Below are 13,281 nucleotides of genomic sequence, written 5' to 3'. Positions count from 1 at the left end.
AACAGCTATAGCACTTCAGATTCTGTTTGGAGGGGGTTTGGGATGACCTAGCAGAGGAAAATCACAATTGTTAAGTCTCTGGCATTGAGAGGCTCTGTGATTCAGAAGGGAAGGGGGAGGGAGAAGAGGTAAGCTGTGGTGATAGGGGATTCATTAGTTAGGGTAATAGAAAGGTGGTTCTGTGGATGAGAACAAGATTACCCGATGGTATGTTGCCTCTTGGGTGCTACGATCTTGGACATCTTGGATTGAGTCCTCAGCATTCTTAAGTGGAAGGGTGAACAGCCAGAGGTTGTGGTCCATGTAGGTACAAATGACATAGTTAGGAAGAGTGACCAGGTTCTGCAGAGTAAGTTCAGGTAGTTAGGTGCTCAGTTAATGGGCAGGACCAACAGGGTTGTAATCTCAGGATTGCTACCCATGCCATGTGCTAGTGAGGCCAGAAATGGGAAGATCATACAACTTAACACATGGCTAAGGAGTTGGTGTAGGAGAGAGGGTGTAAGATTTTTGGATCACTGGGCTCTCTTCCAGAGAAGGTAGGACCTGTACAGAAGGGATGGTTTACACCTGAACTGGATGGGGGGCTAATATCCTAGCAGGAAGGTTTGCTTCTGCTGTATGTGGGGGTGGGGGGTGTTGCAGGGAGATGGGATCCAGAGTGTGCAGGTGTGTTGTTAAGACCTCAGACAAAGTCAAGAATCAAAAGGTTGAGTATGGTGCAACTAATGCCCTGAGCTGTGTGTGATTCAATGTAAGTAGGAAAGGCAGATGAGATCAGGGCATGGATCAACACTTGGAATTATGGTATTGTAGCCATTAATGCAACTTTGTTGCAGGAGGGGCAGGACTGGCAGCTCAGTATTCTGGGGTTTTGTTTTTTTAGATAGGACAGAACAGAGGAGGAGGAATGGTGTTACCAGTTATGGAAAATGTCACGTCAGTGCTCAGTCAGGACTGATTGGAGAGCTCATCTAGTGAGATGTTATGGGTGGAACGATTAATAAGAAAGGTATGACCACGTTAATGGGGCAACATTATAGACCACCCAACAGTCCAAGGCATTTAGAGGAACAAACTTGTAGAGAGATTGCAAGAAAGCTAAGTTTGTTGTTGTAGGTGATTTTAACTGCCCACACATTGACTGGGACTCCCATACTATAAAAGGACTAGATAGGATAGAGTTCTACAAATATGTTCAGGAAAATTTCCTTAATTGGTATGCAGAAACCCCCAAAAGAGAGTGTGTGATACTGGATCTACTATTAGGGAATGAGACAGGGCAGGTGACAGAAGTTTGTGTAGATGGGCACTTTGCATCTAATGGCACTGTGATCATTAGTTTCGAAGTAAATATGCAAAAAGATAGGTCTGGTTTGTGGGTTGAGATTCTAAATTGGAGAAAGGCCAGTTTTGATGCTATCAGAAACAATCTGGCAAGTTTGGATTGGGACAGGCTGTTTTCTGACGATGTATTTGGTAAGTGGGAGGCCCTCAAAAGTGAAATTTTGAGAGTACATAACTTGTATGTGCCTGTCAGAATAAAAGGTAAAGATAACGGGTTAGGGAACCTTTTTTTCAAGAGATATTGAGGCCCTGGTTCAGAAGAAAAGGAGGTGCATATCAGGTATAGGCAGGTAGGAACAAATGAGGTGCTGATGAAGTACAAGAAATGCAAGAGAACACTTAAGAAAGAAATCAGGAGAGCTAAAAGAAGGCACGAGGTTGCCATAGCAGACCAGGTGAAGGAGAATCCTAAGAGATTCTACAGATAAGTTAAGAACAAAAGGATTGCAAGGGACAAAATTGGTCCTCAAGATCAGGATGATAATTCATGTGTGGAGCCAAAAGAGATGGGAGAGATCTTAGATTATATTTTTGTATCTGTATTTACTCAGAAGACAGTCTATAAGAACTCAGGCAAAGCAACATCAATATCATGGACTCTATACAGATTTTTAAAAAAGAGGTGTTTACTGTCCTGAGGGTGGATAAATCCCCAGGGCCGGACCCTGTGGGAGGCAAGTGCAAAAATAGTGGGATTCTAGCAAAGACATTTAAATTACCCTTAGCAATAGGTGAGGTACCAGAGGATTGGAAGATAGCCAAAGTTGTTCTGCTGTTTTTTTTTGGGGGGGGGGTGGAGAAAGGAGCTCTAAACACATAGCAGAAAATTGTAGGCTCGTGAGCCTGATATTAGTAGTGGGAAAGCTATTGAAAGTTATTCTAAGGGACCGGATATATAAGTAGGCATGATTGATTAAGGATACTCAGCATGGCTTTGTGCATGGCAGGTCATGTCTTACTAATCTTAGAGTTTTTGACAAAGTTACCAGGAAGGTGGAAGAAGGCAGGGCAGTGGATGTTGGCTACATGGACTTTAGCAAGCCATTTGACAAGGTCAGGCATGGGAGGTTGGTCAAGAAGGTTCAGTTGCTCAGCATTCAAGGTGAGGTAGTAAATTGGATTAGACGTTGGTTTTGTGGGTGAAGCCAGAGAGTGGTAGTAGATGGTTGCCTCTCTGACTAGAGGCCTGTGACTAGTGGAGTGCCGCAGAGATTGGTGTGGGTCCGTTGTTTGTCATCTATATCAGTGGTCTGGATGATAATGTGGTTAACTGGATTAGCAGATTTGCAGATGACACCAATATTGGGGGTGTCGTGGAAGCGAGGAAGGCTATCATGGCTTGCAATGGGATATGGACTAGCTGGAAAAATGGCATATGGAATGCAATGCAGACGAGTGTGAGGTGTTGCACTTTGGTAGGACCAACCAGGTTGGTCTTACACAGTGAATGGTAGGACACTAAGGAGTGTGATAAAACACAGAGATCTGGGAATGCAGGTCCATTATTTGTTGAAAGTAGCATCACAGGTAGAGGGGGTTGGGAAGAAAACTTTTAGCGCATTGGCTTTAGTAAAGCAAAATACTGAGTACAGGAGTTCAGATGTTATGTTAAAGTTGTATAAGATATTGGTGTAGCCTAATTTCTAGTACTCTGTGCAGTTTTGGAAACCTACCTACAGGAAAAATAGAAATTTTCTCTATACTCTTTTAACTTTATTTATAAGGATATTGCCGGGTCTATAGGAGCTGAATTATAAGGAAAGATTGAATGTGTTAGGATTTTATTCCTTGGAATGTAGAAGATTGAGAGGAGATTTGATAGAAGTATGCAAAATTATGAGGCTTATAGATAGGTTAAATGCAAGCAGGCTCTTTCCTCTGAGGTTGGGTGGCACTACAACCGAAGTCATAGGTTAAGGGTAAAAGGTGAAAAGTTGAAGGGGAACATAAGGGGGAACTTCTTCACTCAGACTGTCATGATTGAGTGGAACAAGCTACTAACGCAAGTGGTGCATGTGAGTACGATTTCAGCGTTTATGGGAAGCTTGGATATGTTTGTGGATGGTGGGGGTCTGGAGTGCTATAGTCTAAGGTCCCCATGCAGGTTGATGGGAGTAGGCAGTTTAAATGGTTTAGCTTGGACCAGATGGGCCAAAGGGCCTGTTTCTGTGCTGTACTTTTCTATGTCTCCATTTCTGTCTCAATTACATCATTAGAAGATTAAGCCTGCTTAGAACACTCTTTTGGAATGTTAGGAATGCCATAAAATTATTTTAATTTTTTACATTAAATATCTGTTTATTATAATCGGTGCCTGAAGAACTGATCTTTTCTACTCTGTTGTTTCTAAGTCTAAAGACAGTGACAGTGGAGAACCAAAGGAACCCATGGAAACTGAACAAGGCCCTTTCAAGGAGAACAGCTGCAAAGAACCAATGAACCTTTCTGTTAATGCTGAAAGTAAGTTGGCTTCTTCATTCATGGTTCACTTGTAATCTTCCACAATACCAGTTCCAGCTTTATCCTCCTATTCCTTGGTTCCCTTAATGTCTGCAGTCTATTGTTCTGTGATTTGAATGAATATGGTTTCAATAGAGACATTTAATGTCAGAGAAATGTATATAATATACATCCTGAAATTCTTATTCTTCACAAACATCCATGAAAACAGAGGAGTGCCCCAAAGAATGAATGACAGTTAAATGTTAGAACCCCAAAGCCCCCCCCCCCAGCTTCCCCCTCCCATACATAAGCAGCAGCAAAGCAACAACCCCCACCAGGGGGAAAAAAAGCATCTGCACCCCCAATCTGAGCACTCAAGCGTGCAACAAAGCATCAGTAAAGATACAGACTTGCAGTAACCCAAAGACTACTTGTTCACCTGGTAATTCAAGGTACCGCAGGCACCTTCTCTCCCTAATAAAGGAAAAAGAGGTGTTCCTGTTTCACAGCGAGAGGGGAGACATAACAAAGCACCTTGCTGATTTATGGTGTTAAAAGTCTGTTGTGTCGCTTTTTCAGAGCTCTGTGCCCAAAGAACTCGGGTCTCTGGGCACACAGCCAGCAGCTAGCTCGCTGCTTATGATCTTCTATCTCCCACGATACATCAGGCGGTGGCACTGGCCTTGAATCTGCCCGCCTCCAGAGCTATGAAAATCTGGCACACTGAAGGTGCATTAGTTTTCCAGGCTGCATCCTTGGCATATCGAAAAGCGGCAGGTCGTGAGGCCTGAGAGCGGGTCTCACTTCCACAAAGAACTGAAGTCAGCATGTAAATCCAGGTCAGGGTCTTCAAAAGAACCTTGAAAAGGTAAAAAATGAGAGATCAAGGATAGAAATAGAGCTGTTTCTGAAGATGCAAGGGAAGGAGTCACCATTAGGTGCCATTGTCCTCCTAAGCTCCTCCCAGTATGCTATCTCCAAAGTCATCTGTGGTAGAGAATTCTAAATGTTCACCGCTCTCTGAGAGTGGAAATTTTTCCTCACTTCAGTCCTATATGACCTTTTCCTTTTTCTCAAATTACTATATGTTACCTGGTTTTTGATTGCTCAATTGGGGAAGCCCCTGCATCCACCTTATTAGCCCTTTGAGAATTTTGATGCAAGGAAATCTCGTCTCATCCTTATAAACTCCTAAAGAATTCCAAATGCAGTCTATTCAGTCTCTCATCATTGGTAAACCCACCATCTCCAAAATGAGCCCAGTAAATCTTTGGTGCTTTCCCTCTATGCTTTTATGCTAGTATATCCTTTCTTCAGTAAGGAAACCAGGACTCTGCACAATGCCCCAAGTGCAGTCTCAGTATGGGCATTTAGTACTACAAGGAGATTTCCTTACTTCTGTAAGCAAATAAAGGCCAACACACCATTTCTTCTCCAAAATGCTTTCTCCAAAAGTTCTTTTGCAAGGTTAAGTTAAAGGAGAATGGTATCATAGACTGCATGTTACATAAATCAGGTGTATGAAATTAATATAACTTTATTATGTCATGTAAAATCAGCTAAAATGCATTGTTAACAGAATTGTGAATTCAATTATGTGTGTACTCCTTTCCCAAACTAATTGACTCATGTTTTGTCTGCAGCACACCTTGATTTGTGAACGTGGACATCAGGGTTGAGCAAGCTTTTGAGTGGCCTGATCATGTCTGTTTTAAATTACTCAATATTAATGCAAACATTTTCTAATGCGTGTCAAAGCAGATGATGTTCCTTCTGTCTCCAATTCTTTCTTCCCTTTGCTGGTGAACCTTGCAGATCTTAGTGGCCGATCACAGTTAAGAATTTCTTGGGTTAGTGATTCTAGCCTGCTCTGCAGAATCCCTGAGTTGCGTTATGTTATCATTGAGGCTCTAGCTTCATGGAAGAAACAATATTGCAATATCTTTCAACATTTTCAGAATATAGAAAAGTAGAGATTGGGAGGGGTGTCTATGAAAACTACAGTAACACATTATAGATTGAGCGTCTTAAACTACTTTTCATGTAATAATCTGACTTTAAAACCTAGCATCTGCATGCCTCTATTTTTTGTGAATAGTTTCCTGATGGTATAAAATTATTGCTTTTTCTAGATCCTAGAGCCAGTGGATCTCAAGATTTGACACCGGATTCACAGAATGAAGGAATAACGGATGACATTGCAAACCAGAGGTAACAAGTGATGGATGGTGGAACAGCCTATTAGACACAATCTATATACAGTAGAGCTATGTATGAGTTAAAGTATTGAATGCACATGGAAACAAGGAAATAGAAGGAATGGTGCACGTGTAAGAAGGCAGCCAGAACGGTGCATGCACAAACAAGAGCAAATCTGTAGATGCTGGAAATCCAAGCAACACACACACACACACAGACACACAGACACACAGACACACACACACAGACACACACAGACACACACAGACACACACAGACACACACAGACACACACACACACACACACACAGACACAGACACACACACACACACACACACAGACACAGACACAGACACACACACACACACACACACACACACACACACACACACACACACACACACACACAGACACACACAGACACACAGACACACACACACCCCTGGAGGAACTCAGCAGGCCAGGCAGTGTCCATGGCTCCATCATCCATCACTTGTTACCAGTGATGCTGCCTGGCCTGCTGTGTTCCTGTAGCATTTTGTTTGTGTTGGTTAGGAAGGTGCATGTGTCATTAGAAGGCTGGAAAAGTACACTCAAGTGGTGAAAGGAACAGTCCATCAGATTGGAACGTTTGACAAAGTTTAGCGCAAAGAAACATGATGTGCAAATGGTGTGGAGAAAAGATATGTGTCTCAAATGTGCACAAGAGTGGAATAGTTAGCTGATAGAGTCCGTAGTGAATTAACTGGAAAAAGGACAGAGTTGGAAATTGCATTTTTCCCCTGATTTTTCTTCCTTTTTCCCATTTATCAACTCACAGTGAAATATAGGAACGAGAGAACTGCAAATGCTCCCTGCTATATTTTGAAATTTTTGGAAGAAAAAATGTAATTTTCCAGGCCTTGTGACAGATTATATGATATTATTAGTGGTGTTATTTGTGAGGTTGATGAAAAGTAAGACTGGTTACTCAGACTTGTTAGAAATTTTACCCCTCTGATTTTTGGGTGTTTCAAATAGCAGTTACTTGGATTTGTATAGTGCCTTTAATGTGAGGGGTATAGTAATAATAGTGAATGCCTTAAATTAAAATTTCTTGCCAGTTTCAAAAAAAAAAGAAAAATGAAAATTAAATGTGGACAATAACCTCCAGGAAGAATGGGTTCCATTTACTGCCACCCTGTGCCTTGGGTGGCAGAGCCAGTTCTGAATGCATGCAGCCTGTGTCTCTGGATCCTCTGCCTCCTGACTTTCTGAATGAGTCCACCATGAGGAAGCTGGGGGGAAAAATGCCATACTCAACTTCATGTACACCACACCCACTGCTGTCTTTATTGCTTTGAAACTTCCCCAGACGATTCAGTGAGGCTCATGAGGCATGGCCTGCCTCTCATAAAGCTAACTTAACTAACCCTAATCAGTCTATGCTTCTCCAAATGCTCAAAAATCCTGCCTGTTTGCCTACCACTGAAGTAAAACTCACTTATCTATAATCCCAGGGTTATCCCAATTACCTTTCTTGAAAACAAGAAATACATTTGCCACCCTCCAATCATTTGTATTGCTCCTTTAGCCAGTGATGTCACAAAGATCATGGCCAAAGGTGTAGCGATTCCCTTCTCTTGCTTCCTGTAGTAACATGGTAGGTCCCATCCAGGCTATTAGGGCTTAATCTACCCTAATGGTTTTCAAAAGTTGAAGCATATCCTCTTTCTTAATGTCGATGTGTTCCAGCCTGTTAGCCTGTTCGATGCTGTCCTCACATTCATTAATTTCCATCTCACAGGTGAATACTGAGGCAGGGTATTAATTAAGGACCTTCCCCACCTCCTCCTCCTCGTACATGTTTCCTCTTTTATATCTCCATCAGTCCTACCCTCACTTTAGTCATCCTCTTGTTCTTCATGTGCATCTAGAATGCCTTGGGATTTTCCTTAATCCTACTCCTCCTCATGTTCCCTTCTAGCTCTTGTCCTTCCTCAAGCTCCTTCCTGGCTACCTTAGAACAAAGGAGCTCTGTCTGATCTTAGTTTCCTAAATTTTAAGTGTTCTGCTTTCTTCCTCTTGACTAGATGTTCTACTTCTCTTATCCTCCATGGTTCTTTCCCTGTCTCAATGGGAGAAACTGATCCAGAACCCCATGTGAGTGCTCACTAAACAACCTTCGCATTTCTGTCGTTTAATTCCTTGAGTACATCTGTTCCCAATTTATGCTCCCAACTTCCTGCCTAATATCCCCCTCCCCCAGTTAAATACCTTGCAATTCCACCTGCTGCAATCCCTCTCCACAGCTATGGGAGTGTCAGGGAGTTGTGGTCACTGTCTCCGAAATGCTGGCCCAGTGAGATCTGTCACCTGACCAGGTTCAGTGCCCGGCACTAGACTCCGTGCAGTCTCTCCTCCACTCGGCTTGTCCACATCTTCTGTCAATAATCTAGGAAATATGAGCCACCCATAACAACAACCCTGTTAACTTTGCACCTTTTCAGAATCTGCCTCCCGATCTGTTCCTCTGTGTTTCTGTTGCTATGGGGGTGGGATCTCTCTCCCAATAGAGTTATTGCTCCCTCCTATTCCTGACTTCCACACATTGATTCGTAGGCAAGTCCCACCACAGTGCCTTTCCTCTCTGCACTGATTAGAAATGCCACTCCCCCACCTCTTCTACCTCTCTCCCTGTCCCTTTTGAAATGTCTGAACCCTGGAACGTCCAGCAGCCATTTCTGCCCTTCTGACAGCCAAGTCTGTAATGGCCACAACATCATAGATCCATAAACTGATCCATGGTTCTTGATACAAATCAGATTAAAATAGACACACACAAACCATTCAGTTAACTGCATGATGCCCTGTCTGCTGCCTCTTTTCTCAGTCTTTCCACATTTTGTATCTACCTTTACACCAACTGTTTACTGTTACAGTAACTGTTCCATCAGTTTGCTCAGTATGTTTTCAGGAAAAGGATTGTATGTGGTGACATGTGTATATTCTGATGATAAATTTTACTTGGAACTGTTCCATCTTCTGTACCATTTGTACCTTTGATCACAATTTGAAATCCACAATACTGTGTGCAGAGAGGTTAAAAAAAATCTCCACTTCATTCTGTGAGAGAAGTTTGAATTAGTACATCGATGAGAAGGGTTTGGAGAGGAACACTCACAACACGCTGGAGGAACTCAGCAGGTCGGGTAGCATCCGTGGAAACAGTCAGTCGATGTCTCAGGCCGGAACCCTTCGTCAGGACTGAAGAGGGAAGGGGCAGAGGCCCTATAAGGAAGGTGGGGGGAGGGTGGGAAGGAGAAGGCTGGTAGGTTCCAGGTGAAAAACCAGTAAGGGGAAAGACAAAGGAGTGGGGGAGGGGAGGGGCGGCAGAGAGGTGATAGGCAGGAAAGGTGAAGAAAGAATACGGGAAAACACAATGGGTAGTAGAAAGAGGCGGAATCATGAGGGAAGTGATAGGCAGCTGGGGGAGGGGGCAGAGTGACATAGGGGAAGAGAGGGGGAGGGAATTACCAGAAGTTGGAGAATCCTGTGTTCATACCAAGGGGCTGGAGACTACCTAGACGGTGTATGAGGTGTTGCTCCTCCAACCTGAGTTTAGCCTCATCATGGCAGTAGAGGAGGCCATGTATGGACATATCTGAATGGGAGTGGGAAGCAGAGTTGAATTGGGTGGCTACTGGCAGAGCCTGTCTGTTTTGGTGGACGGAGCGGAGGTGCTTGACGAAGCAGTCCCCCAATCTGCGTCAGGCCTCACCGATGTAGAGGAGGCCGCACCGGGAGCACCGGATGCAATAGATGACCCCAACAGACTCACAAGTGAAGTGTTGCCTCACCTGGAAGGACTGTTTGGGGTCCTGAATGGTGGCCCCCAGCTGCCTATCACCTCCCTTATGGTTCCGCCTCCTTCTACTACCCATTGTGTTTTCCCCTATTCACCTTTTCTGCCTATCACCTCCCTGCTTCCCTCCCCCACCCCTTTATCTTTCCCCTCACTGGTTTTTCACCTGGAATCTACCAGCCTTCTCCTTCCCACCCTCCCCCCACCTTCTTTATAGGGCCTCTGCCCCTTCCCTGTACAGTCCTGACGAAGGGTTCCAGCCCGAAACGTCGACTGATCGTTTCCACAGATGCTGCCCGACCTGCTGAGTTCCTCCAGCATGTTGTGAGTGTTGCTTTGACCCTAACATCTGCAGATTATTTTGTGTTTAGGGTTTGGAGAGGTATGGTCTGAATGCAGGTAGAAAGACCTTGACAGAAAATCTGGTTGGCACAGACTAGATGGGCTGAAGGGCCTGTTTCTGTGCTGTGGTACTCAATGACTTTATTAATTCTATGCCAAATCTGCTGTCTTTTCATTGAGCTCTCAGTTAGGGAAGGAAGTCATGCCTCTACACTCCAACATTCTGTAGACTATTCCTTTTATTTCAATTTTACTCTAGTCAATATTTATGATTTTTAATTTGCTTCATGTAGGGCTCAAAAGGATGGGGTGAAGTTGCCTTATGTGCGTTTGGAGCGATTGGAGATCTGTGCAGCATCCTCTGGCCAGCTCCCCATCTTCAAAGTGCAGTCAACTGTTGATGAAGATGAAAGCAAATCCCTTGTCATGATGAACAGTCAGAATACTGCAACAAAGGTGAGCAGAGGGATATTTGATGCCAACAACTCATAAAATAATCTGTTAAACTTCAATAAATTAAACGTGTACTAACCCAAGTGCTGCATGGTTTTGCTACAATTAAAAGTGTATGAGTATTGGATTTGTTGGGAAAAATTAAATCAATATACACTATCTCATTTACCATGATAATGGAGTTTTTTTTCCCCTCGTAGCTTGCTTTTATTTCTTAGTGTTATTTGGCAGTGCTTAGATTAACATATGGTACTTTCTGTTTTGTGGGCTCTGTATTTCCTGTGCTAAGTAATGATCTATCATTGTGTTAGAAGCTCAGTTTGTACTGCTCTCTCATTGGCGATCTGATAACTTCTTTACGAGGGACTTTGTTTGCACATACCTGCAGCACAATGACATGAGCCAGAGCCTCATCAGCTGAACATTTACAAACACTTAGATGCTCTTCAGTCTCTCAGAAAGCAAAGTGAAAGCAAGCTAAGTTGATGCTTAAAGAGAGAAGGCTAGAGCTGATTTACTAAACATTTTTATGGTTGATATGATTGTTGCTTGCATTGCCTGTTATATTTTTGTTTAAAATTAGAAATGATGCAATACTTACAGAAATGGTTGCCCTGGATTTACTTTCTATATTAACGTTGTTCTTTTTGTTGCAGAACATCACTCTGGACAGCACTCTCACCCCGCCGAACTCGAACCCTCCTCCTCCTCAACAGTGTGAGGCAGATGATGCAGCAGTTACTTCTGAACTGCCACCTGATGTTGCACCATTCCCATCTCCTTCGGATGACAAAACCTCTGAAGCAACTTCTCAGGCGACCCCGAATGCAGCAAGCGCCACAGACGACAATGAGGATTATTGTGCGGTCTGTTTAAATGGCGGGGAGCTGCTCTGCTGCGACCGATGCCCAAAGGTGTTCCATCTCAGCTGTCACGTGCCTTCTCTTCTCAGCTTCCCAATGTAAATCCGTTTAGTTACTTCTTGTCACTTTCATCTGTTAATGATGTACTTTATGATGAGGTTGAAAATTCAAGTTGCTTCTGACAGGGATCAAAAAAAACCCTATAGAAGCATAGTTGCCCGAATATCAATCGTGCTATTACTGTTGTTTAAATCATACTACTATTTATTATTTAAATAGGTGGAATCCAGAATCATGGCTATGACACTGAAGAAGGCCATTTGGCCCATTGTGTCCAAGCTGGAACTAGTGAGCTGGTCTTTAACTGATTCACTCGTTCCGCTTCCTAAACCCTCCTTTCTGGCATTGCCAGTTTTTCCTCATCGTGTATTTACCTAATTCCCTCTTGGAAGCTAAAAGAGAAAACACTTGCACCCCACCTGCAGGTAGTGCATTCTTGATTCCAAACACATAATGTTTTTTAAAAAATCCTCATGTTATTCCCTTTTTACCAGCAACTACCCTCATCATGTTATATACTTGAATCATTTCTCACCTCAACACTTTCCACAATAAGATAAAGACATAATGGAATTTAACACAGGGCCCAATGTGGTAGGGCATCTGAGATTATGGGGATAGAATATAGAATAAAAGGAAAATGTTCAAAATGTGGGAATTTTGGGATCTTTGTGAGAACAGGAGGAAAATACAATTGAAAGGTGTATACTATTGTAGGCTTTATAGAGAAACATTTTTGCAAGAGAGAAATATAAAACTTTAAAAATACTGTAAGATGCTTGCCTTGTAACAGAGTGCCTGGTTTTGAATGCTCTTGGGGAAACAAAATGAATGGGTATGGAGAAACTGCAGAGAAGATTCATATAACACACGTGACAAAATACTGAAGCGATGTACAAAGTTTTGAGAATCTGGGTGTCTCTTCATTAGAACAAAGGATATGATGAGATCACACTGGCATGTCAAAAATACAGCCGGTTAGTGAACTGGCTACCAGAGAACATGAGCTTACTGTTCAAAGCAATAGAGCCAAATGAAAGAATTATTATTGCTGAAGCTTGTCAAGGTAAGACAAGTAGGAAAAGCTGTATCCATAAATTTTAAAAAGAAAGTGTTTGCAGTGGGAAATTAAAATTTGCTGGATACTTTCAATGATCAAGTATAGACATAAACTAAATAGCCTCTTTTGTGCTGTGGAATTCTCTGAACCCATTGTGTTGAAACAAGATGAATACATTGAAATAATTTTCTGTCCTTTTTTCTCTGAAATAACGTGCAGCTATTTTACTGAAGCAGCTAGTACAGCAAGCTGTGGTTTACTGATACTAATGCAAAACAGGATACAACGTGAAACCAAAGCTTGGTGATTAATTGCCAGATTATATTTTCAAAGATTGAAGAGATCAGTGTAACTAAGGATTACATTGTTGTGTCATGTCTTTTAATTTGTATCTGCAAATCAGTGCAACTTGACCTCTGCTGATTTTTTTTTTGAAGCATACCTTTAAATGGGAATTTCACTGCCCCCCCACCCATTGATATCTATTAGTGGAGCCCTACTATCTGGATTTATGTTACACATTTTGTTCTGGTATCTAAGAGCTTTAGACTACTTAATTTTGAAGACTTTGATCTCAATTTTGCTTACAATGTAATTTTGCTAGGAATTTGACAATATTACTACCTTTCTCACTCAGCCATGCAGAAATTGACGACATCAAAAAAAACAA

At 42.5% G+C, this 13,281-nt stretch overlaps 2 protein-coding genes across 8 annotated transcripts in view; one reads left to right on the top strand and one right to left on the bottom strand.

Annotated features, from left to right (window-relative positions):
* The window catches only part of rpl27a (ribosomal protein L27a), a 462,905-nt gene that overhangs the window by 271,095 nt on the left and 178,529 nt on the right, over positions 1–13,281 (bottom strand). The window lies entirely within an intron of this gene.
* The window catches only part of trim66 (tripartite motif containing 66), a 218,907-nt gene that overhangs the window by 195,465 nt on the left and 10,161 nt on the right, over positions 1–13,281 (top strand). For all 6 annotated transcript variants that reach the window (XM_072272544.1, XM_072272543.1, XM_072272545.1 and 3 more), the window contains 4 exons: positions 3,699–3,807; positions 5,922–6,000; positions 10,469–10,631; positions 11,285–11,589. In XM_072272544.1, the coding sequence (XP_072128645.1) occupies positions 3,699–3,807; positions 5,922–6,000; positions 10,469–10,631; positions 11,285–11,589 (656 nt within the window). The remainder of the gene's footprint in view (positions 1–3,698; positions 3,808–5,921; positions 6,001–10,468; positions 10,632–11,284; positions 11,590–13,281) is intronic.

Source organism: Mobula birostris, chromosome 11 (genome assembly GCF_030028105.1).
Source record: "Mobula birostris isolate sMobBir1 chromosome 11, sMobBir1.hap1, whole genome shotgun sequence".
Lineage (NCBI taxonomy): Eukaryota > Metazoa > Chordata > Chondrichthyes > Myliobatiformes > Myliobatidae > Mobula > Mobula birostris.
This window is presented reverse-complemented; position numbering and strand designations above follow the sequence as displayed.